Source organism: Poecilia reticulata, chromosome 21, assembly GCF_904066995.2.
Source record: "Poecilia reticulata chromosome 21, P_reticulata-male-v2, whole genome shotgun sequence".
NCBI lineage: Eukaryota > Metazoa > Chordata > Actinopteri > Cyprinodontiformes > Poeciliidae > Poecilia > Poecilia reticulata.
In genome coordinates this window covers 19,390,998-19,414,095 of record NC_088850.1, presented here as the reverse complement: position 1 = coordinate 19,414,095, position 23,098 = coordinate 19,390,998, and the positions used below count along the sequence as shown (strand labels likewise).

At 37.3% G+C, this 23,098-nt stretch overlaps 1 protein-coding gene across 9 annotated transcripts in view; it reads left to right on the top strand.

Moving 5' to 3' along the window:
* Positions 1–17,286, top strand: part of cep128 (centrosomal protein 128) — a 56,900-nt gene extending 39,614 nt beyond the window's left edge. For 7 of the 9 annotated variants that reach the window (XM_081602219.1, XM_017302312.2, XM_017302310.2 and 4 more), the window contains 7 exons: positions 409–601; positions 3,601–3,650; positions 4,640–4,663; positions 11,691–11,768; positions 11,923–12,036; positions 15,495–15,603; positions 16,580–17,286. In XM_081602219.1, the coding sequence (XP_081458345.1) occupies positions 409–601; positions 3,601–3,650; positions 4,640–4,663; positions 11,691–11,768; positions 11,923–12,036; positions 15,495–15,603; positions 16,580–16,653 (642 nt within the window). In that variant the 3' untranslated portion in view covers positions 16,654–17,286. The other 2 variants (XM_017302311.2, XM_017302314.2) reach the window with 2 other exon arrangements.
* The last annotated feature ends 5,812 nt before the right edge of the window (positions 17,287–23,098 follow it).

Genomic DNA, 23,098 nt, shown 5'->3' with positions numbered 1-23,098 from the left:
CATGTCAATCTTATGCACACCCCTTCAAATAAAGTGTTACTACTTATTTTATGGATTATCCACTATAGGACCCCAGTCATTTAATGAAGTGTGATTTGTATCACTAAACTGATCGCAGTTTATTCGTATTTTTTATATTTATTGATGCTTTTATTGAACAAACAGTTGAGAAAAACGTAAAACTAAGAATACCGATATGGACGATTTTGGTGGGTTTAAAAGTCATTAACTGGAATTTATCTCAACAATAAATCCAAATTCTTATCATGACAAGTATCACGATAAATGATAAACAATACGATATGATAAATCCCCACCAGTATCACCAACGCACAAACCAACCTAGAATGGCAATTTCAATGTACACATTTTTCATTTTCCTTGCACGCTACGAATGATCCCAACCAGACCAAGCTGCGGTGGCTGAGCGAGGAAGTGCGAGAGCGCGATGCGAAGGAGCGGCGCCTGAGGAAGCAGCACCAGCAGACCAGAGACGAGCTGAAAGCTCTCAGGCAGAGCCGCGGCTCGGAGCAGGAAACCCTCCAGCAACGCCTGGACCAGCAGGAGAAGCTGCTGCTCTCCCTCAGCACGGAGAAGAAAGGTAGTCCTTAACCAAAAGGGAAAAAAAAACACCTTTATGATGATGATAAATCACTTGGCCCTTCTATATCTGCTGAACTTGTGATGGCAAAAAAAAAATATATAGGTGAGGATTTCTCCTACCTAGCTATCTTTGATTCACAGACTCCTCCAGCTGATCTCTAACACAGCTGAGTCAGACTCGCATCTTTCTTTATGAGCGGTAATCCGTTTAATTGGACGCTTTTTGTCACTGTGTTTTGTTTTCATGGCTGCTTACGAAGATGCCTGCCTGTGCCCTCCTGTGAACTTAGTTTTATCTTTCTTACTGTTTTTATACATCTGTATCCTTGCCATTATAAATGTTTGAGAAAGCATCCTAATGATTTTGTATTGGAGTTCTTTTTAGCCTACGGCCTCTATTTTCTTTTTTATTTTCTTTCTAGCTTTCTAGCTTTCTTCCTGTCTTCTTTTTTTCTTTCTTTTTTCCCTCTTGTTTTCATTTCCTATCATGTGTTTCATCAAGAAGAGAAGAGGAATTTAAAGAGAGTGAGACAGGTAGAGTGGGGTAGCCATTATGAAAACAGTCGTGTCACTTTTTTATGGTGTTTTGTAGCAATATTATAAACTTTAATAAATAGTCTAAATTAAAGAAACCCTATGCATGGTGCCTCCTGTCGTTCAGACGGTAATTAAACACATGCTGTTTACAACCACAGAACATATGCTCCTAATAAAAAAAATGGCTGAAAGATGCTCTGTTTAACACGATCTCTGTGCAAAGCTTGGTTTATAGATGAGATTACTCCTCTTGTATACTGTTGTCATGCAGCAGTATACAAGGTCAAAAATATGTTAGATTTCTTTTTTTTGTCAGGTCTTAAATTTCAATGTTAACACTGAGGGTAACAGATTCTTGTTTTATTCTTCTAGAGTTTGACCTCAAATCATTCTAAAACTAAAGTAATCTTCATACAGAACATTTATTAAACCGCAGCAATAATCCGTACACAACATTTAATAATGGAATCCAATAGGCATTTGTTGAGAGTAAATACATTCTTACACACACATTCTTACATTTGTTTTTCCCTTGACCCGATATTGCCCCCCTTCTCCACAGAGAAACAGTACTTTTATTGGCTTCTAGCAGCAATCTGTCTATTTTGTACAGTTCCTCTTCATTGACCTCTTCACTTGAAAGCCACTCTGCCCTGCATGCAGAGATAAGAGTGGTTCTGGTTTTATAGAACCCAGCACGGCTTTCAGGGGAAATGGGACTGAGCTTGAGTCAGCAAAGATTGCACTAGGCCACTATGACTATCATCCTCCAGCTGGTTTCAGGTCTGATTAAAACAGACTCGGACTGTGGAGGCTCCAGAAAGTTGTTCCACAGGAAGAAATTATCATTTTGACTTTTTTTTTAAACCCTGTTTCTGTAAAATTGGTTGTGCTCAGATCTGCTACAGGAAGAAAACAGTCATCTTCAGGATTTTATATATTCTTGAGATATATAAACTGATGTAAGCTGTCACATAAATGATATAATATTGCTGTAGGCAGGAAGAATCTCCGGTAGCAGTCAGTCTTACAACAAATCTGAAAAAGTCTCTGACTGAAGACTGTTGCTGTATGATTCGTGACATGCTAACTCATTATTATTGATATTCTTTATAACTTACTTTATAGTTATGAGTTTTGTTTTGTTGTGACCTGTCTGAAAAAAATGTGTTTCTGGTTACACACTTAGGACTTTATATTGATTTGCATTTATGTCTAACACTAACAGTATATTTCTAAGTTTAAACTAAACTTGATTCACATCATACCTCTAAACCCTAACCCTTGACCCAGAAAAATTGGGTTCAGTTAATTAGGCCCGAGCTTTGGTCCCCATGAAGTCCATCGGTCCTCAGAAGGTTAGTAAATATACCAAAGAAGGTTCTAGATAGGCTTCATAAACAAGTAAACACAGACATCATTATGCACATTCACACAATGAGCTGCCAAACCCCTCATATTTAAAGTTGAAAGTTTTTTTTTAAGAGTCTTGACATTGCACACTATTTCTGTAAACAGGCATCATGTTGACACAGGGTTGCAGTCAGTCTTACACAATCTGTCAGACAGTTCCCAGAGGATGTGCTCACTTCTAAAAATAAAAACATTACTATCAGTAAAAACAGGAAGACATCTTGCTATTATTTTTATATTCTTCTGTATTTATAAATATAAGCAAATATAACATGTGCATCGTCTTTAGCTTGTTATATTAGCTATATTAGCTAGAGATGATTTCCAACCACTAACAGAGCACTAACAGCGGTTTTGCCATTTTTGCTGAATGGCAAAAATTATTTTTTATTATTTAACACTGGTGTTTAGAAATGGGGTCCAACCGACCCCACACACTTAAAACTTGTATCATTTGCCACAGTCCTCTACGTTTGCCTCAGTCCTCGCACGCACAAGAGTTAAATAAAAACCTGTAATTTAAGTGAAGCATAAACTGTAAACATGGTTAATCAGATTTTTTTATATTTAAAAAATATTATTTAAAACTTTGCAAAACACTTCGATTTCTAGCTAAAAATACTTATTTGTTTGCTCTACAAAACAATCAAATAAAATTTTGCAAACTGGACTCAGAAAAATATGCTGTAACATATTTCTTTCATTAAAGTAGCGCTATGAATTTATACCACTACGTTCTACGTTCTCCATGGGAACGTTTAAAGATTACTTGAGCCACGTCCAGCCATTTTCAAGAAAACTGAAAACTCTGTTCTAAAGATGTTAGAATAAAATTGAACTGTTTGCAGTTTTTGTATCGGCTGTAACTTCACAAGTCGCACAGCAGGAACTGGATGTTGGAGAAAACAAAACCAGCAAACGAGCAGAGCGCACTCTGGATTAATAAAGCTAGCTTGGATTTCAGGGAGCGTTTTCAAAGTGAGCGTGGATCTGAGAGCTCTGCTTATCACGGCAGCATCTTATCTCACGCAGTCTCCTCGTTTTCAGAGCTGCTGGAGAGGAGTCGCGCGAAAGAGGAAGAAATGAGAAGCTTTCAGGTCAGATTCATGTATTTTCATTAATCTGTGCTGGATCTGTTTGTAAATTTATTTATTATTTGTTTTCGTCTTTCCCCTCTTTCCACTTCAGAAAGAGACAACACGTTTTTCCCTTTGTCTTTTTCTGCACGTCAGCTGTTTTTCCAGCCGAATCACATTTCTCTGATGCTGCCCCCCCCAATCCACCCATACCCCACTCTGCTGCACAGCTGTGCGCCTGGCAGACTCCTCCAGGGCTTGCTTGAGCAAATAGCTAATTACTGCAGACACGAGGCCTTGGAGTTTAAAAGTCACTAAAGGCCTTGTCATTTTTTTTTCTCCTCTTGGCAGGCCACCCACTCACCTAAGCCGGAGTGGACTGGCCCCCGCCGGATCCTCGCTGGCGCTTTTACACCCCATTAAAATGCAAAGCAGATGCGCGTACGCACATAAACACACTGAAGCGCGTCTGCGAGGATGATTTACATGTGAAGAGGCAGAAAACGGAAAGCACGAGGGACACAGATGAGTTAAAACGAAAGATGGGTGGGGGGGGAGGAAAAAAGAGGACCCTTGCTGGAAAGCATCAACACATTGCAGAAAAAAGGGGTGAGGGGGATGCCTGCTGCAGGGAGAAGCAGGTGTGCGTTTGAGTGGCAGATAAGAGCCAGAGCATCACTTATGCATCGTTAGCGAGGGAACATCAGTCAGGAGCTGGAGGAGAGGATGGAGCATTTTGTCTTTGTGAGCGTGATAAGAAGAACTCTCCCCAGCCGCTGCGTTTACTTCCCTTGTTATGTTAGAACACCCTATTCCTCTCTTCTTTCAAGGTTTTTTTTCTCTCCTACATACATCTGCTGAGTTTCCTTTTTTTTTCTTGATTATGCTGAGCTGTTACCTGGACTTGGTTTTGCACACATGGTAGCATCCTGAGTTTGAACTTCACTAGTTCATGTTCAGGTTTCAGTTCATCCTTAATCCTAATCGGTTGCCTTTTATTTCTGTTTTAGGATCGTGTGTTGGATCTGGAGATGGTAAGATTTAGTTTCTTGTAGTGTTACTGTGGAAGTTCAATTGAGGTTTTTTTGAATGTCATATTGAAGTTAAAATTATACCAGCATGATTTGATTTAGCCACATAAACTGGTTCACCTGTAAGTTTAGGTGGAAAGGTCAAACTTTAAGACTTTTCCGTGCTACAGTTTTCAAATATTTGTTGATTTTTTTAGACTAATTTTGACACAAATGTCCAGCGTGAGTTGGTGTATATGTAGAATCACAGCCACCTATAAAAGCCATAAATCTTTATGCATAAGCATGTGTTTGTGAATCAAAACATCCAGATGTTGTGCACAGAAATTTATTTTCAATTGCTCACATTATGAGATAATGACTGTTTTATTATCTCACTATGTTGAAATAAAGAGACCCAGTCTTGCTCTGTTGAGGAAGCCACCAAAACATCTCACCTCAAAATAACACCTAAAGCTTTTTCATTATAACCCCATATGTCACTTAGCTTAGAACTCTTTCAGTGTTCTGGTATTTTTGATTTTTAGTGCTCACTATGTTGAGATAACAATGCCACAAGCTCTTTTACCTTTGACAATTTAAAATTGTATTTGGTGATAAAAAATACTGCAACCTAGTTTCATTTTAGAAACATTTCAGTTGTTTTAGATCAAACTAAAACGTCCCCTTTTTTGTGATTTCCTTTTTATTTCACTATTGCCATGGGATAATGTGATCTTAAACTTCTTTGTTCCTGTTCCTGTTCCAGTTTTAGTTTCTCATTATTTGTGAGATAATGGAATCTCAAGCTTTTTTTTTGACACAGTAAGTTTCGTTGTCTGATTTGGTCACAATAACCTTTATTTTCTTATTCTGTGGAGATCATATTTGAAGCTTTTTTCATTATCTTAGCGTATTGTTAGAAAAGGTTTTCTTACCTCATTTCTACATAGCAAAACGTCAAGGCAGGGAGTTTAATATTAATAGAAAAAGATTTGAATTTTTTTTTCAGAAATTTTTAATTATTTAAGAAATGCTATCCCTTATATTCTTGACTCTGGTTACTGTACAGAAGCAACACCCCAAAATTATAGTTTTTTAACTGAGCTATAAACAACCAGGACTTTTTTTACAAAAGACATTTGGAATCTTTGTGGGGATAAAATCCTAAAGTTAAATAAAATAAAATGACTTAAACTTCATAACAAATAAAAACATGGCAGGCTGTACGAGAAGGTATGTTAGCAAAATGATTTATTTTGGTCAAAATATGACAATTTCCATGCTCTCAAAGTACAAGTATGTCTCATTATCTCGCTATCCCAAAATAACCTATTGGAAAAAAAATGTAAGTCTCACTAACTCTATTTTTCCTTTTCTTTGCCATTTTGTGCCAGATCCGTTATCCGTATTATGTCAAGATGACAAAATTTTGATCCAGTTACATTGACTTATACTTTATTCCTCTAATTGTGTCAATAATATTGTTATCTCTACGATAACAGTTCCATTATCTCGTTTTCGGTAGATTTCAAAGCTTAAATTTATAACAGATCAAAATATTTATTTAATATATTTTCAGAAATTATAGACATATGAATCTAGCTTAAAATATCCCTCATAAACCAATGCAATACCCTTCAGAACTGGATGAAACAGAATAACAGCTCATTTTTGCACCAAAATCAACCTGTTAACTTATGATCCATAGAAAATGACTTCAAAATGAATCCCAGCAGGTGTAGCTGCATTCAGCTGGACAGTATTTATTTTAGAAAGTTAGATTTTCATATTTTCTCTATTTTTTTCCATACTGATATTGAAAATGCTAGAAGGAAATTTCATATTTTGAAAACTACGTAGTAAACCTAAAGATTTCTTTGTTTGGCTGCCCATGAAAACTAACCCAGGGTAAGAAATGATGGTTTTAGTCGAGGCTCAGAGGCTCCGTTAATCATTACAAGTCTTGCTGATGGTGCCCAGAAGTGAGCCTAGCTGACAATATGGTATTGATTCTACCATCTGCACTATTAATGATCACCGCCAACATTCTTAATCAGCAATTAGATGTCATATAGGAATTCGTTTGCGCTGATCAAAGGTTGCATTGACCCAAGCACCTTTAACGGCCCTAAAAATAAATAAGTGTAGGAACCTGTCTAACACACGGCGACCCATCTGTCACAATTATACGCTACGCTTGTCAGCTTCAGCCTTCAGTTCGCTGCTACAAGACGGAATAGGAGAAGTCTCGGACCTCCATCAACTCCCACATTTTCTGCCGGCAGCGGGGACACATCGACCCGTTCTCCACTCAGCCCAGCAGCTCAGGATCACCCAGCAAATCTTACTAATATGTCAGCGTGGCATTCAGTGTGACAATTGGTGATGCCTCCTAACAGCCAGCTTCCTTTTGCTGCTTAATCACACCAACCCTGAGTAGGAACAGGGCGATTTCTGAAGCTAACCGCAGAGGTGTGAATATAGCAGTGTAGCCAGATCTCTGCTGATGTAAAGATAGGGTTGCGATGAGTGAGTTGAGACAAAAATCCTTGATTGCATTTTGAATCGACCAGGCAGTATACCGTTTGTCATCAGGGTGTCCGCACATCCTTAAAACGTCCCAAAAAGTCTTACGACTGTGCATATAAAAGTAAGGCTTAAAAATGTCTTAAACTCATTTTTAAAAAATAATCTAAATTGACCTTATATGTTCATCCCAGGTCTTAAATTTGTTGTGGCAGGACTATTTAATCTAGTCTATTCTGTGTAGTATTTATGTTTGTTCTGTCAGGCAAAAGTTCGAGTGGCTCGCAGACATATTCATTGCGTTCTGTGACTCAAGACAGTTGGTGCTACCACTAACTAGCTAGGTTTTTTGTGTTAATCATGGATAATTGAAAATGTATTGCTTGTTGGATAGACGACGTTAGTCCTCACCATTGGCTCACTTCTGTTCTGCTTTAAGTGCAAATATGCTCAGCACTAGGGGTTAAGTCTGTAGAGAGCATTGCTACATATGCAATTTTCTTCATTTCTGTCATGGTACAGGTCTTAAATTTTATTCATAATGGTCTTTAAAAGTCTTAAATTTGAGTTGGTGAAACCTACCAATATCCTGTTATTACTACAAAGTCATTGTAAAGTTGAATTTCTGTAAAATAATCAAATATTCTGCCACAATCTAATCAGTCCCATTTAAAAGCAGAAATTATATTTGGCGTTTCCCATTGACAAATGTTATCCATTAGGGAAATAAAGGATACAGTTGTTCTGCCTGACTGATAATTGTTTCTTAATTATGAATCATCTACATCTAACCCTACACCTAATGTTAGAACACCTCTAAAAAAAGATGTTCTAATTTGTTCCTTATGTTTTTCTTCCAATGATCTGGAGTTTTTACTTTCAAGCTGATCAATAGGTATAAATGGGTTCATGAGGACACTGGTGTCCATTGGTAAGTGTTTTAGGGGTGACAGTTAAGTGGTTAAGCTTATTCTGCTTTTTCAGCTTTCTTTTTGTCTATTTTCTGTACTGATTGTAGTTTTGTACTGGATCGTCTGAAAATGAGCAAAGGCAGACAAATAGAGAACAAAATATGGGGTGTCAGGTCTAAAAATTGTTTGCAGCAAATACTAGTATCCGAAAGTCCCATTTTTGGGAAATTGGTAAGAATCTTGTGGAGACCCAACTGTGGGCCTGACAAATCCGTCACTGTTTAATTAAGACTGATGCAGTAGTTTTCAAACTTTTGAAAACTCGTATCATCCCTGTATATACTGAGGTTTCCAAATAGCACATCGTCAGATAACTAATGTAACAGAACAAGTACTCTGGCTGGTTCTGCTTGTCAAAAAGAAAAAAGTAAAAGTCTCCATTCATTGTCATTGCATTTTGGTTGGAAGTTGTATTTTAACTGCATTGTGTTTTACTTCAGTCAAAAGTTAAAAGTTCTAAATTACAACAAAAAGAAATCTGATTTAAAAACTCCAAGTAGGAATGCCTGACATTTCTCACCAGTTCCATCCTCTATACCCAGTTTGACAGTCTCGCATTTAAAGATATTATAGTGTAAAGCAACGTGTAAAAGTTGATCTTCAATATACTTATTCTTACTCCTATGGAAATACTTCATTATTCTGACCAAGAAATGTAAAAACATCTTAGGGTAACACTGGATTAAGCCAAATATGGCTCTTTAGCTTGCCCAGATGCAGTGACTACAAATGTATCATTGTTCCCTCCTTTGCTGGCAGTATCTCTGAGAATGTGAGATCTCAAACTGGTCCCAGATGGTGATATTCTTATACATTTTGAAATTCTCAGGTCTCTGGAAAGAGTAAAGAAATGGTGCTGAAAAATAGATTATTTTTCTGAGCAGTTTTCTAACAAATGTGGCAAAAACTCTGACTTGTGTGTCCTTTTGAGAGCAGTCAGGGATGGGATGTGATCAAGCATGGGGAAAAGATGATTGACTGACTAGCCAGCTCAAGCCGAGACGAGACGATGCACCCAATCAGACTAACCTGGCCTGGATCAACTTGGTTAAAATTCGATTCCATTGTTTATTTACCAAAGCTTCTCAGTCTCTCAGTAGAATAGTTTTTTCAGAATGCTTAATATTTAGAATTCCAATAGAAAGAAATATTGCACATCCTTCCAGCCTCAGAGTGAACTCCCTGGTTAGACAGCTCTTTGGTGAGTAGCTGGCAAATCTTTCTGGCCGAGAGAGTTGACAGAACCTGGAGCAGAAGCCCAGGTTCATTCTCAGAAAGTAAACAGCATCTGAGCCAAAATGGATGCACTTCCTGTCCTGTCTCATAAGGTTATTTTCTAACTACCAACCTCCAGGCTTTCCTCTGTTGCAGCCCTTCTTAATAAACCCCCATAGGAGGGATACATGACATTATCAGCTGATGTTAGTCATTTTTTAACATCTTGGTACTGGCTCGATATCTAAAACTAGGCCGATTTTAACAAATGTTTTATTTTCATCTTGTTGCCATTTGTATTTCTGGAGGAGGTTGGTCATTTGGTTTTTGTTTGGCCATATGACAGTGATGCAGCGCAAGACAGGAGTGTTTAACTGAAATATTCTGGGTTGCGATGAGTGAGTTGAGACACTCAACTCACAATTGGCATTGCTTTTCTGAAGCAGAAAAGCAATGCCAATAGTGTTGTTTTTTCAATGTCGAAAGGGTAGGGAAATATATAATATAATATACTACATACAATACATGTAAATATCGGTAAGAAAAATAAAAATACTGGATATCAATATTGGTCCAAATTTTTACATCTGTGCATTTACTTGTTATTTTGCTGGATGATAAATTGTCCCAGAAGTTATTGCGATAAACGATAACATTGTTTTGAGACCATTTTCAAGTAATGTCCTAATGCTAATGCCATAATAATGCAAGAACACAATCTCAAAGATCAATAAACTTTGAATTATAATGAACATTTAACACTGGAACTGGAAGACATTTTAAATATCCAACATATATTAACAAAACAACAGAAACAACAAATGAATTGAATTATGCCCTTCATAAAAAGGACCTAGTTGAGAGCAAATCGCCACTTTTGTCATCTAGTTTTTAGGAGAAAGAAAGAAAAAAGAAAAACTGTAAATCACATAAGTTGAGTTTGTTTTAATTTCTCATGCGATTAATTGATTTATTGCTTATTGGAACAGGCCTATTTGTTACCTCATAGTTTTTCCAAAGTTACTTCAAGTATTTAGAAATCTAAATTAGATATGTAAACTGTGAGTTTACATATCTAAACTCACAGTTTAGATATGTAAACTGTGAGTTTACATATCTCACAGTTATGTAAACTCACATAACTGTGAGTTTACATAACTCACAGTTATGTGAATACCATATGTAACATATGGAGTTACATATGGTAACTCCATATGTTACCATATGTAACATATGGTATGTGAGTAAACTCAGTTTACTCACATATGTAAACTGTGAGTTTACATATCTATCACAGATAAGAAAACGAGCATCTATTGTCCAACCCGTTAAGAAATCTTGCTGATGCTGAAATTAAATTTTGTCTATCAATCTTTTCTGTCCAAAATGGAGAGCAATTTCTCTTTTGTAACAGACTGTTGATATTGAATGACCAAATCATTCAAATCAAAGTTTTCTATTTGCTTTGACAAAATATGAAAACAACAAATGCTGATATTCAGAAAGCCAGGAAATATACTGATTACACGGCTTTGAATCTTTTTGATAGGCACGTCTTCTTTCTGAGAGGCAACCTAAAGAAATCAGAGATGAAGCACACTTTGGTACACTAGAGACAAAATGATTATATTTGGTAGAATGATAGTGATTTACTAGTTAAAGTTGCTATAGCTAAAGAAAATAAAACTATTCTTTACTTTTTAATACCTAAAAACTGCCTGGATAAACAAATGCATATCGTCTACGCAAAGCTTTCCATGTGCATAACTTTTCAAGTTATTTTAAAGCAGTTAATCTTTCCAAAATGTCTAATAACATATGAAACTGTAAAATAGGAAGGCATGAAATCTAGGCAACCGTACAGCTAACAGATTCTGCTTTAGACTCTTTGTCTGTTTTTATAAAGCTTCCAGTTGACTCTGCAGAGCTGAAACACCCATAAATATCTCATCAGAGTGTGCAGCTGTCAGAAGTTATCTTGTTTTAATGTGAACCTTGAACAATCTCATTTCACGCTGTTTGATTATTCCATCCTCGCTACTTGTTTTTTTTTTTCAGGTTTTTCTTGGTTATGCTTACACTTATTTTTAATTTCTAGATTTTCTTATGTACCTTGAAGGTATCATTAAGTAACAGAGTTATATGTATGGAAAGTAAAAAAATGTAATCATTTTTAGGCAAGTTCTGAAGTATTGCAGTTCTTATCTTTTAATTACAAGATTCAGATTCCAATATGAGATAAGTGGATTATGTTTCCTTGAACTCCCTCCCTGTTAGACTGATTTTACATACATATATATATATATATATGTGTTTGTGTGTGTGCTTGCGGCTAGAACACGAGAATAGCACTGGAACACTTGGAGTCGGTTCCAGAAAAACATTGTCTGCTAGACGACTTCAAAGATTTCGAGGTGGGTTAATATCAGGTCCATGCGGATCTTTTTTCTAACTGTTTTGAATTCAGTGCTCAGCACTGCTGAGGCTTTAGGAAGCTCCGCTTGGTTGGAAACAGCCGAGTCTCACGTCTGCTTGGTTGTGACAACAGCCTCTGTTCGGTTTGTTCAGGAATCACGGCAGCAGATGGCGTTTGTAGAGCAGCGCTGTGGTAGATACAAAGAGATCGTCCGGGACCTGCAGGACCAGCTGGACGAGTCCAAACGCAAAATCCAAGAGTACAGAGTAGGACACAGTATAGACACACACATTTGTATTTATGTCTAAGCTGTTGCATTGACTTCGATTCATTTAAATAATGCCATTTGTCCCAGAAAGCTGACTAGAAATGTGAAAATCAGAGAAGTGTTTATCAGAACTGCTTACCAAAGAAGGCCTTGCTTTATTGTCCTGGGAAGGCTGGATCTTTAAACAGTTTGGATCAGCACAGCTCAACAGACGGAAGAGCTGCTAACTAACTGTTAATAATAACAGGACATCCAGTGAGTTAATAGTTCTGTCTGTAAAATCCCTCAGTAGTTCAGGCTATAAACCTGAAAACTGTTTACCTTTACACCTCTGGATTGATCCCTGCTGTCTCTTTAGGTTTGTGTTTCTGTCAGTTTCTGCTGTATAAAACGTTCCCAAGGGTGTCAACCTTTTTTCACATCGCTCCTGGAGGGTCTCGTTGCAGAAAGCAGGGAAATCTCCACCTTGCTCAAGAGGACTCGGTCTCATTGGCAATTTGTCCAGTCTTCTTTGTCTATGGGCCAGTAACAATTGGTGATAGGAACAGGGTTCTTACCTGAATAGTTGTCCTTGACAAAATTTGATTCCCCCCATGGCTATGGAAGTATAGACTAGGGGTATCCAATTTGTGGCCCTTAGAATGGTTTTATGTGGCCCTCGATCCAAATTTGGCTCATCAACACAGGTGTTTAGTATATAGGGACACTTTTTAAAGAACTTTTTTTGTGGCAAGATTTTTACAAATTGAATTTTTCATAAACTGGAAAATTATAGGTAGAATAGTAGATATTTTAATAAATCACATTTTAGGAAATGTAGAAAACTGGACGGCTTTTTTTAATACAACATTTTTATTTTTTGTATTGATGTGATTTAGAGATCTCTTCACCAATCATACATACCACTTTGTTCATTTCATGAAAACATCATGTTTAGTTGATTTTATGGGGGGATGGGATGATGGATGTATTTCCACATTTCTAATTTTAAAAAAAAAAATCAGATTTTGATGTCCTTCAATTACTTTCATCTTTAAATTCCACATGGCTGAGTTTGGACAACTCTGCTTTTGAAAATGGATTGTTGTATTTTATTTACAGTCATTTCTGCACCTTGATGTTTGTTGATGAACAAGTTGTCCAGTTTAATTAAGGAATCACTGGTTTTGTCCCAATAAGGCCTGTTGATCTGAAAAGGTCCAGGAGGTCACATAAACAAGAACACACACACACAGAGGGAAATGTTTAATTCTTTTTTAAAAACTGGCCTTTCTCAGCAACACGCCCTTTATCCAGGTCCACCTAATATCACTGAATTGTTCTAACAGCGTCTGTTTGGATAAGGATTTTCTAACTCTGACAGCATTTTCATGAATAACTCACCCACACACAAGCTACTGCATGTACCGCACCTCATTTACAAGTTCTATGAATAAATGAATAATTTCAGGTGGCAGTAATGTCTCGTAGAAGGTCCGAGTGCGCAGCAGCGCAAGTGGACGTTCAAATGAAACCTAACGATTACCAGTCTCCTTTAATTGCCCCATTTATGTTCTTTGCTGGAAAAACAGTCGGGGGAGCCATTAAGACATCACTGTTGACAGCTGATTGCTATCAGCAGTTTGCAACCTCCTCTAAATAGTCGTGCAGTCACTCTATAAGTGGTTTTGCTCTTCTAGATTACCTCTCACTTTGCTTAATGACTCCCATGATAAGTGATAAGTGACATTTGCATCAGCTTAATGACTGCTGCTCACTTGTGGTTTGTTTAAACAAAAACAGGTGGAAGAAAACGTTCACAGGTTCAAATGTTGATCTGTAATCTATGTACAGTTCCAATCAGATGCTTATATACTCACATCATCAGCAAGAATGGTAACTTGGGGCTATTAATGATTCATTTGAATTTTACTTTATTTCAGGATGGACTAATAAAACAGACTGACTTTCTTGAAGAATTTGTTGCACTAATTAAAATTTTGTATTTTCTATAGTAATAGGCCCTAATATGGACAGTTTTGTAAATGTATGACCTACTTTTGGTGGGATATTTGACCGTCTGATCAGAATTAATAGAGCTTGCTTAAAAAAGTTAGTGTCCTGCCATAGATGATTAGATTATTAGTTGGGTTGAGGGCCCTTCCAGAAGGCTAATGTTAGCATGCTAAATCTATTTTTATGTGTATTTGGGGTTATTGTGCTGTTGGAACAGCAAAACTGTCTGCCTCAGATTAAAGAAAATATCAGAGGTCATTACCACTGCAAAACGTTAGTTGCATTAACCCTAAAGCAGTAGTAATGAATATAAGTTTCACTGACGCTAAAGCGCTATGCCAGCACAGTGTTTAGCAGAAGCTAATGCTACTTCAAGTTAAAGTTAATAGGGGTAAAAAGAACGTGAGAAGAGGAAAACAAACTGCTATGTAAACTGTATTCATCCACTTTAGGAAAACAAGCATGAATATAAACGTACATCAGAACAGTTTTTTGGAATTAAATCAGACAAATATTAGCTTTTTAAAACAACTTCTCTTGACCCTATTGAAAATTTGCGAGCTATACTTAAAAGCCAGGACCGTACTGGGAAAACCAACTAATTAAAATGGGCTGTACCACTTGAAATAAAATGAGTACTCAAATATGCAATTAAAATTACACCAAGAGCTTGCTGAGCGCTACAAAAAGAGTGTGGTTTTTGCCTAACTGCCATTTAATCAAATATAGCTAAGAACATATATTTATTGGAACCCACATTAATCATTTTGACATTGTGTGAATTTTTCAGAAAAAAATTTAACTTGTGCTTCTAGTTCATGTTTTTTAAAAATTAGAAATTGTATTCTTTTTTATAAACCCAGCTGGGGAAAAAAAGTTCAAATAAATAATTAAAAACCTTAAATTAATCTGATTTTGTGCAGATGTAAACTTAAGCAAAAAGAAAAAAACTACACAGTGGGTTTGATTTCCTTTAGTCTTCATGTGTTTTTGCTGTGAATCGACATTACTAAACATAGCAACATATTTGTTGCTTTAGAAGCCCAACATGGTAAAAAAAAAAAAGTACCATTTTTTTTTTTTTTTTTTAGATCAAATTGTGTTGATCCCAGATTTCAATTTCCTTACAAACTTTGTTTCATTTTTGACTATCTGTTCATTTAATTTGCCACCAGATAAGCAAATAACATTATCGGCAAAACTTTAGAAATGCAGCAGTTGCACAAGCTGGGAGTCTGACTTGCAGTGACCACACACAACTATCTTTGTGACAGTTTCAATAAAGCTCTATTAGCCTTGCCTCTGATTTCCAGCTGTGAGAAAGCGACTGAAGTTTGGCCTTAAAAAAAAAGTTATTTCAGGTACCCAGCAGATACAGTTGCCCCACTATTTACGCCTCATAATGACAGTCTTTTTTTCCCCCACAAAGTTTATTTTTCTTCCATCTTTTTGTATTTCCAGGAAGCGAAGTTGGATGCCACCTCCAGGAGTTTGAGACTAGCTGCTCTTTCTTCTTCCATCAAAGGCCCCAGTACATTCCTGAGCAGCACAGTGAGGCCTGACTGTCTCTGTGAGTGTGCATCCCTTTCTTGCTGGGAACCTTTTGATCATAGCTCTCCTTCCTCCTTTTAATCTTTTCCTTTTGTAATCAGATTTTAAATCTCCCATCTTCTCCACCTGCACATTCATTTCTCAGCCCTTTCTCGGATCTCATAAGGATATTTATTCTCTTCAGTTTTCCCAAGCCAAGTCAAGTAGAGGGCAGCTGCCGCACGCTGAAAAACTTAAGTCCAGCTGGATTTGAGTGTGAATGCAGCAGGTTTTAGGAAATCTGTTTGAAAACATGGACGCTCCCTGCAGAAGGACCTCACATCCTTCTGTAAAAGTGTGAAAAGATGTCAACATGTAGATTTCAACATTTAGTTTAGCTACTTCTTGCTTAAAGATTAAATATTTAAATATGTATCACAAAAATCAGTAAAGTGCCTGTCTGTGGCTTCTTATTTCTTCCACAACCACAAATCTGAAGATTTTTATATTCCAAAAAATGCAAAGACTCACATTTACCTTGACATAATTAGTGTTGCAGTAATTGATGATTCCATTTTTCTAACCGGTAACATTTGGGAAAAATGTCTTGCTGTAAATAAAATGATCTGCCAGTGGAGCTGGAATGTTTTTATCAACAATATTAAGGAATCATTGACTTAAACAAGCTTCTACTTCTTGCTGAGAGGTTACTTGTAAGTTATTTTGACTATATGAAGTGTACTAAGACATCTACATTAGAAACTAGACCAAAAGTACTTGATAAGACTTAGTTGTTGCAGTGTATGGCACCACTTAACACACCTGGAAACAACCCAACTGTTATCAAAACTGACAGATTTTTACTGGTATTTCCATTCTAACTTTTAAAATTGCCTACTTTGAGTGAGAGCATGGATAACAGGTAAATACGCATGACAACTTTCAGAAGACGGAGCAGAACCTTGATCAAGCACTAAAATACTGAGCTTGTCGTGCTTTATTCCTCCCTGCCACAGCCCCTCCCCGACGCCTGACCGTCACAGACCTGGATGACGCCCAAGACGAGGGGTCTCGACCGTTCACGCATTAGTTCAGGGATGACCAAACCTTTACGCAGATCTCTACAAACCTCAGCATCTCTTGCCGCCTGATGCTCACCCACAACCCGCTCCGCTGTGGTAAGAGGTCCCCCGGTTCAACGCTAATCCCCCTCCAAGTACCTCAGGAACGTTAGAGACATTTCTTAAACATTGAAGGAGTAACGGCTCGTCTTTTCGCTGTAAGAGAAGCACAACTGTGAAGACTTTTGATGTCATTTAAAAGAACCTGTATTTAAAATATTTATAAGGCTTGAGGCCAAAATATATTTTACTGTTGCACGTGTCACTGTTGTCATCTGTCATCATGCCAATGTGTTTGTGCTAAAACTTTCGAGCGACCAACAAAACTGGTGCCTTTTCAACAAGCTGCAGTTGTTTTTCCTAACTTCTTGTACTGTGTTCATCATGAAATGTTTGACCATTTCTTCATTTTTGTGCGATGCAGTATACATTTGTTAAGGAAACGAGCACAGATGTCTGTTTTTATGAATTGTTCCACAAATGCACTGCGAAGTAAGGTCACAGTTTCTAATATGTATTTTATAAAATGTCTTTGCTTTTAAATGTTCTTTGTTTTTAACGTTACATTTATTAAATAAAATTTATACTTTAAGCATTTATTACCATAAGCTGTCAAAGTAAATTTTTTACTAATATCTGTCAGGAATTGAGTTAAAATCATTATCCCTTTTTTACATTTGTTAAAAATAACTAACAATATTAAACTATTTTTGCTATTTTTTATTGTATTAAAGCATGTTAGTAATATTCATATTCAAGCACAATGCAGCAGAGAACACAAGTTTTAAAAAAGTGTTACCTTTTGATTATCAAGCGCCAACATCGCTGCATAAAACAAAATCAGTGACACCAGCTCAAATTTCAGGTTATAAAATGAAGATTTTTCCAGTTAAGAGAAGAAAGGAGAAATGTCAGAGATATTAATAAACTGGCACCCTGTGGAGGGATTTAAGAACATTTTCATGAGCCCAGTTTGCCTGCAATTTTTCACCGTGACAACCAGAATAACCTGGTTTTTGTAAGTGAGCCATGCAGCCGTGTAGCAAGTTTCACTTTTCTCCCAATCAATCTGTTTTCCTTGAGAGGGTTAAGCTACACTTTAAACTGTGAAAAGGTTTTTTCAAGGACTTCTATACCTGCGTTTTCATTGACCAAAAATGAAAAAAATTTCCTATTATATAGATTCGCTTAATAGAAACATGCCTATTTCGAAATAAATGGAAGCACTTTCTGTGTGTCACACCAGTTTGCACACACATTTGTTGGTGCTGTCCTGCTTTGACGATGTGCAGCTGAGCTCTTGTATCAAAAGTTGAGTTTGTCATTCAAGTTTTGAATCCATAGCTTTTATGGATCCCAAGGTCCCATTAATAAGGACCTTGTCGCTCCAATGCCTGAATAACATGGCGACGTCTCTCTTTATGACTGCTGATGAGCATTAGTCCCATCGCTGAAATATGGATATAGCTCATGTATTTACGTCTGTCACCACCATAAATTTTAATGACTTAAATGTTTGTTCAATGAATGGAAACATAGCAATTGCAAAATTGTAGGGTTTTTTTTTTTTACATAGCAGATTATCGACAAAAGTTTGCACACATTTGTAATGAAAGCACATCTGTTGTCTGGCTCTAAAACGTCACTTCAAATCATTGCTACTGCTCTCCGGTCAGACAGCAGCTGGAATCAAGCATTCATTTGGCTCAGACACTGAGAAAATCCCTGTATGCAATTGAAGCATGTTTGGAAACAGCTGGTTTGATTTAAGGCAATTTGTTGAACATCATATGTTTTGTACTCGCAGAGGACACAAAAAGTGAGAAACACTGTAAAGGAAAGTTGCTTTTTTAGTTTGTTTTCTACCTGCTGAACTTTATGCTCACAAATGGCAGTTGCAGCTACCTTGGTGGCCTTTGCTTTCAGAAAGTAAGCAAAGGCTTTTTTTTCCCTGTCCAAAAAGTGCTTTAAAATCATGATCCACTTAGAAATTGTTTCAATACTATCATTTTCATGGCTCTAAAATAGCGGTTCTCAACGTGGGCGGTACCACTCTCCAGGGGGCGTTCAGAGTATGGCTGGGGGCGCTGGCCGAAATTTTTACAAAAGGGGGGCGCTGGGATTCCTTTGGGGGGCATTTGGTCGAAGGTAAACTTTACACCTTAAGTGCACAATGATGCCAGTTTAGACTTTGAGCAACTTGGTAAAACTGTATTGTGTAACATTAAATCTTGCTTGGCTGCAACTGTATCGATGGCAGCTCTTCTCCTCAGTGTCTGTTAGCTTTTGGCGCAGCTCCGCTCCTGCTACTCGTAGCTTCACCGCATCAGTTCAGTATTACACCAGCTGATGACGATGCTGTGATTCACTTTGTCTGGTATTTTTGTACATATGTTTTGGCAGTTCTGTGATCATGTTAAGCAGCAACTTATATTAAAAAGTGTTTTATTTCCGTTTGAAAGCTGCCCGCTTCCATGGAAGGACAACAGAAAATCGCTCTTTTATGTAATTACTAAAATCACGATACCCTCACTTTGTATCCCTCTGAAAAAATGAACCCATTTAAAAAGGAATCCATCCACGGGGATACCACGGTACAGAGCGTTCATTTTATAGCGTTAACACTGGCGCTGTAAGTGGTCCGGTATGAAACGGGTGTGATAGAACAACGGTACCATAGAACTTTTAAATTTCAATAATCAGAAGACCAAAATTGTTTCCGTTGTTTTAAAAGGTTTATGTCAGTCTGCCTTTTCCCCATCGATACGCCCTGCACCTTAGGGGGCTAAAAAAAAAACGACTCGCACATTGCGCAAAACTCTGAAACGGGAGAAGTGGAACATTAAAACGGAGCGACGAACTAGATGTGAATTATGGCATAAAAATAGAGAATCTGACGCAAAACAGTGACAAATCTACACATGATGTGAAACACATGACTAGGCGGCGCAGCATGTGATGAGTGAAGATTACTGATGAGCATCGATAAACGATAAAATAAATCTAGCAACAGGAAAGAAACTAAAGTGGACATAGCATTAAACCAAGAGAGGATAATATTAATCAAAGGAAAGTAAATGGAAATGAATGAAGAACAAAATGAAAGAATAAAGTAAGAAACTAAAGTAAATACAGAGGAATAAACTGGTATGGCAAAACCTTTTGATCAAAACTTAATACAGAGGACTGTATGGCAAGAATAAACACACTATTTCCAGATAAAAAGTAAAATAATATTGTTGAAGTGCCATGGCTTTGTTGAGACCACATCTAAAACTGAGAATAAATATATCTTACAGACCATAACGGTAAAGAACTTATCACTTATTTATGTTTTCAATTAGATTTTATATATTTATTTCTTCAATATTATTTTTCATGTCAGTGTTGACGTCATGAGCCTAATGATTCCATGACACTTGCAATGGACTATTCCCATGGCTTTTTTGTTCTCTCGGAAATTATTTTTGATGATAAATACAGAAACAAGCATAAAAATCAAAACATCTACAGTAGTGATAGTAATATTAATGATAAAATAATGGTCAGTGCAAAGTAGCCTACAAATTCTTTGGTGGGGGGCGGTGAGGGATCTGGATAAAGGCTAGGGGGGCGCTGGCCCAAAAAAGGTTGAGAAACACTGCTCTAAAATAAGTTATTAAAACTTCCTACAGAATACAAGAACATTGAAAATGTTATAGGCTCCAAACCCCTTTTTCAGAGTGAACGTTTGCCTCTTCCTGCTAGCAGAGATTTCAGATATAAATATTAGAAGGCTAGAGACACTTCCTGCTTTTCCTCATACAGATTTTCTGTGGAACTTGAAACTGAGACTTTTCTGACACAATTCTTCGGTCCTTTTCCTTGAACTTGTTTAAAATTTAACTTAATGGATCCATACGGACTCAAAAAAGACGAGCAAGGCTTTTTTGACTACTTGCGTCAAAGAAACTAAAGTGGACATACCCTCACTTCGTACTTACGTCCTGCATGGTTCTAAAATTTAGCAGTTACATATACTTAAAGTTACAGGATACTTCTTGTACATATTCTCTGATCAACCTTGGAGAGGTTTCTTCTTATTCCAGCTTCTTCTATTGGACAGTATTTGAGTGCAATCTCTTTACCTCCTGGTAAAAATAAACATGATGCTATATCTTGTGCATGACTATGTATCACCTCTCTCTCTTCTGAAGTCTATTTTTGACTAATCAGACACAGGGCCTTTTTATTATTTTATTATGTTGCAACCACAAACTTTACAGCATTTCTACTGACGTGCATATTTGTGAAGTGCAGGAAAAAAAATGTCATTTCACAGAAGACCTTTTTTTCTCCGAAAATTAGATAACTGTGGCATATATTTGTATTAATAGTGTTAATTTTAATAGTGTTTGACACTACATTGTGTCGGTGTGGAGTATAAAATCCTAGTACGATACATTGAAGTTTGTTGTTATAATGTGACAAACTGAAAAAAGTTTCAACTTGGCGCTCTGGTTCTGGTAGTTTGTTGACTGATCCTTCACTTTCCCTTGAGTTCTATGTTACTTTTAATCTTTAGGGGGGAAGAAAACACATTTACTACTCCCAACTTCTTAAGAGAGTGCTCGTGGTGCTTTAAAGGGGCCAGAGCTTTGTGTTCCTGTGTTTGAAGCTGCTGTGGGTGTCTTTTTGTGCTGAAGAATATAATATTCAGAGAATGAGAGAGAGAGAGAGAGAAATTGTGACAGCTAAGTGGCCGCTTCTAAAAGTCAAAGCTTATGAAAGCTTTGGCATTTTGCAGTTCTAAAGCCCTCTTATCTAAACATTTCCTAAATGGAAATGTCTCATTTTTAAAAGACTTAATAACAAAGTGGAAACAAATTGCTGTGCAACCTGTGCAATTATGGGGCCGTGTTACGAGTCCTCGCTTTATGAGACAAAGTCAGCTGAGCCCAGAGCTGCAAGGCTCCATTCATGCCTCACCTCAGTGTTTCCTCCCCTAACTTCTGACTTAATCTCAAACACAGGTCTAGTGGGGAAACAAAGTATACAGTACCTGAATTAGTTGGACCTTTGAGGGTACAAACTTCAGTGTCATATTGTGACTTAATGGGACAGTAGAACATGGGCAGTGTTACGTGTTTTCCAGCCACAAAGTGCCATTTTAACAACTGACGATAACAGAGTATAGAGAGTACAAATATATATATATATATATATATATATATATATATATATATATATATAAAATATTAAAAGAAATTTGCAATTTAACACCTTGAAATTGGGCCTCTCTCTCTTTAAGAAACTCCAGCTCTTTCTGAAACTCCGCCTTCAGCAAGTCATCACAACATGGCTCCTCTATTAACTTTTTAACAATGTTTTTACCAGTGTTTCACTGAGAAGCAGCTCCTATAACGAGCTCAGCTGATGTGCAGTTCCACCAGGTGTTTGCTAATTGCTTTTGGCTAGTCTGAAGGAACTGAATGGGGAAGTCACAGTGGTAAGCTGCTCTGTGAGGTGGAAGCTTGGAAACTGAGCTCAGAGGAGGAGCTGTGCCTTGAAGGCGGAGCTATGTCCATCCAGGTGTTTTGCACAGTTGAATGGTTGCCATAGGAGAATAAAAGATTTCTCAAATTTGCATGAAAAAATCAAGGCACCACTCCAGGTATGTTTTTGATGAGGGAATAACATTATAACATGATAAACCCCCCCCACCCCCAAAAGTCCCTTTAAAGAAAAGGATACATTTATTTTTTGAGGGGGAGGGTTGGAAACGTACGGTGCACATTTGTTTTCATCCCTTTGTGCTCCTAAAGGCCCCAAAATATATGAAACTTGGTGAGATCCAGATGTTTTGGGAAAGCCTCTGCATCTTGATGGAGAACACTGCCATCACAAACTACAGGCAAAACATATCAGAAAATTAGCACCGCGCATCTGATTGCACATGGACAGGCCTGAGTACAAACACCACTCGTTTTATGCTTCAGATTCACCTTAGTGTTATTTCCTCTCCTTCAAACTCTGCTCAGGTTTACATAACGATGATGAGTAATCTGAAAGTCATTCATCCTCACGCTGATATTCTCACATCCGCTGAAGCACAGAAAATCTGCTATGTTTGGCTGAGTCATTCACGCACAATCACAAGTAATCAGCCTTCCGTTCTTGTGATCTGTCTTGGTGCACTGTAGGTACATCCCGTGGAAAAGCACCCCCACTTTGTAAAGCGCACTCAGACTACAGGATCAGTTCTGCAGCTCCCAACAGACTGCTCTCCGCATTTATATTCTGCCCCACCATTAGTCTAACTTAACTCCACTTTATCCGGGTAAGACACTGATGAATAAATTTGCCGCCTCGCCTTTGGTTTGTGTTTGTGTTTCCCAGCAGAGGAAGATCCACCGTCTACATGAAACAACAACT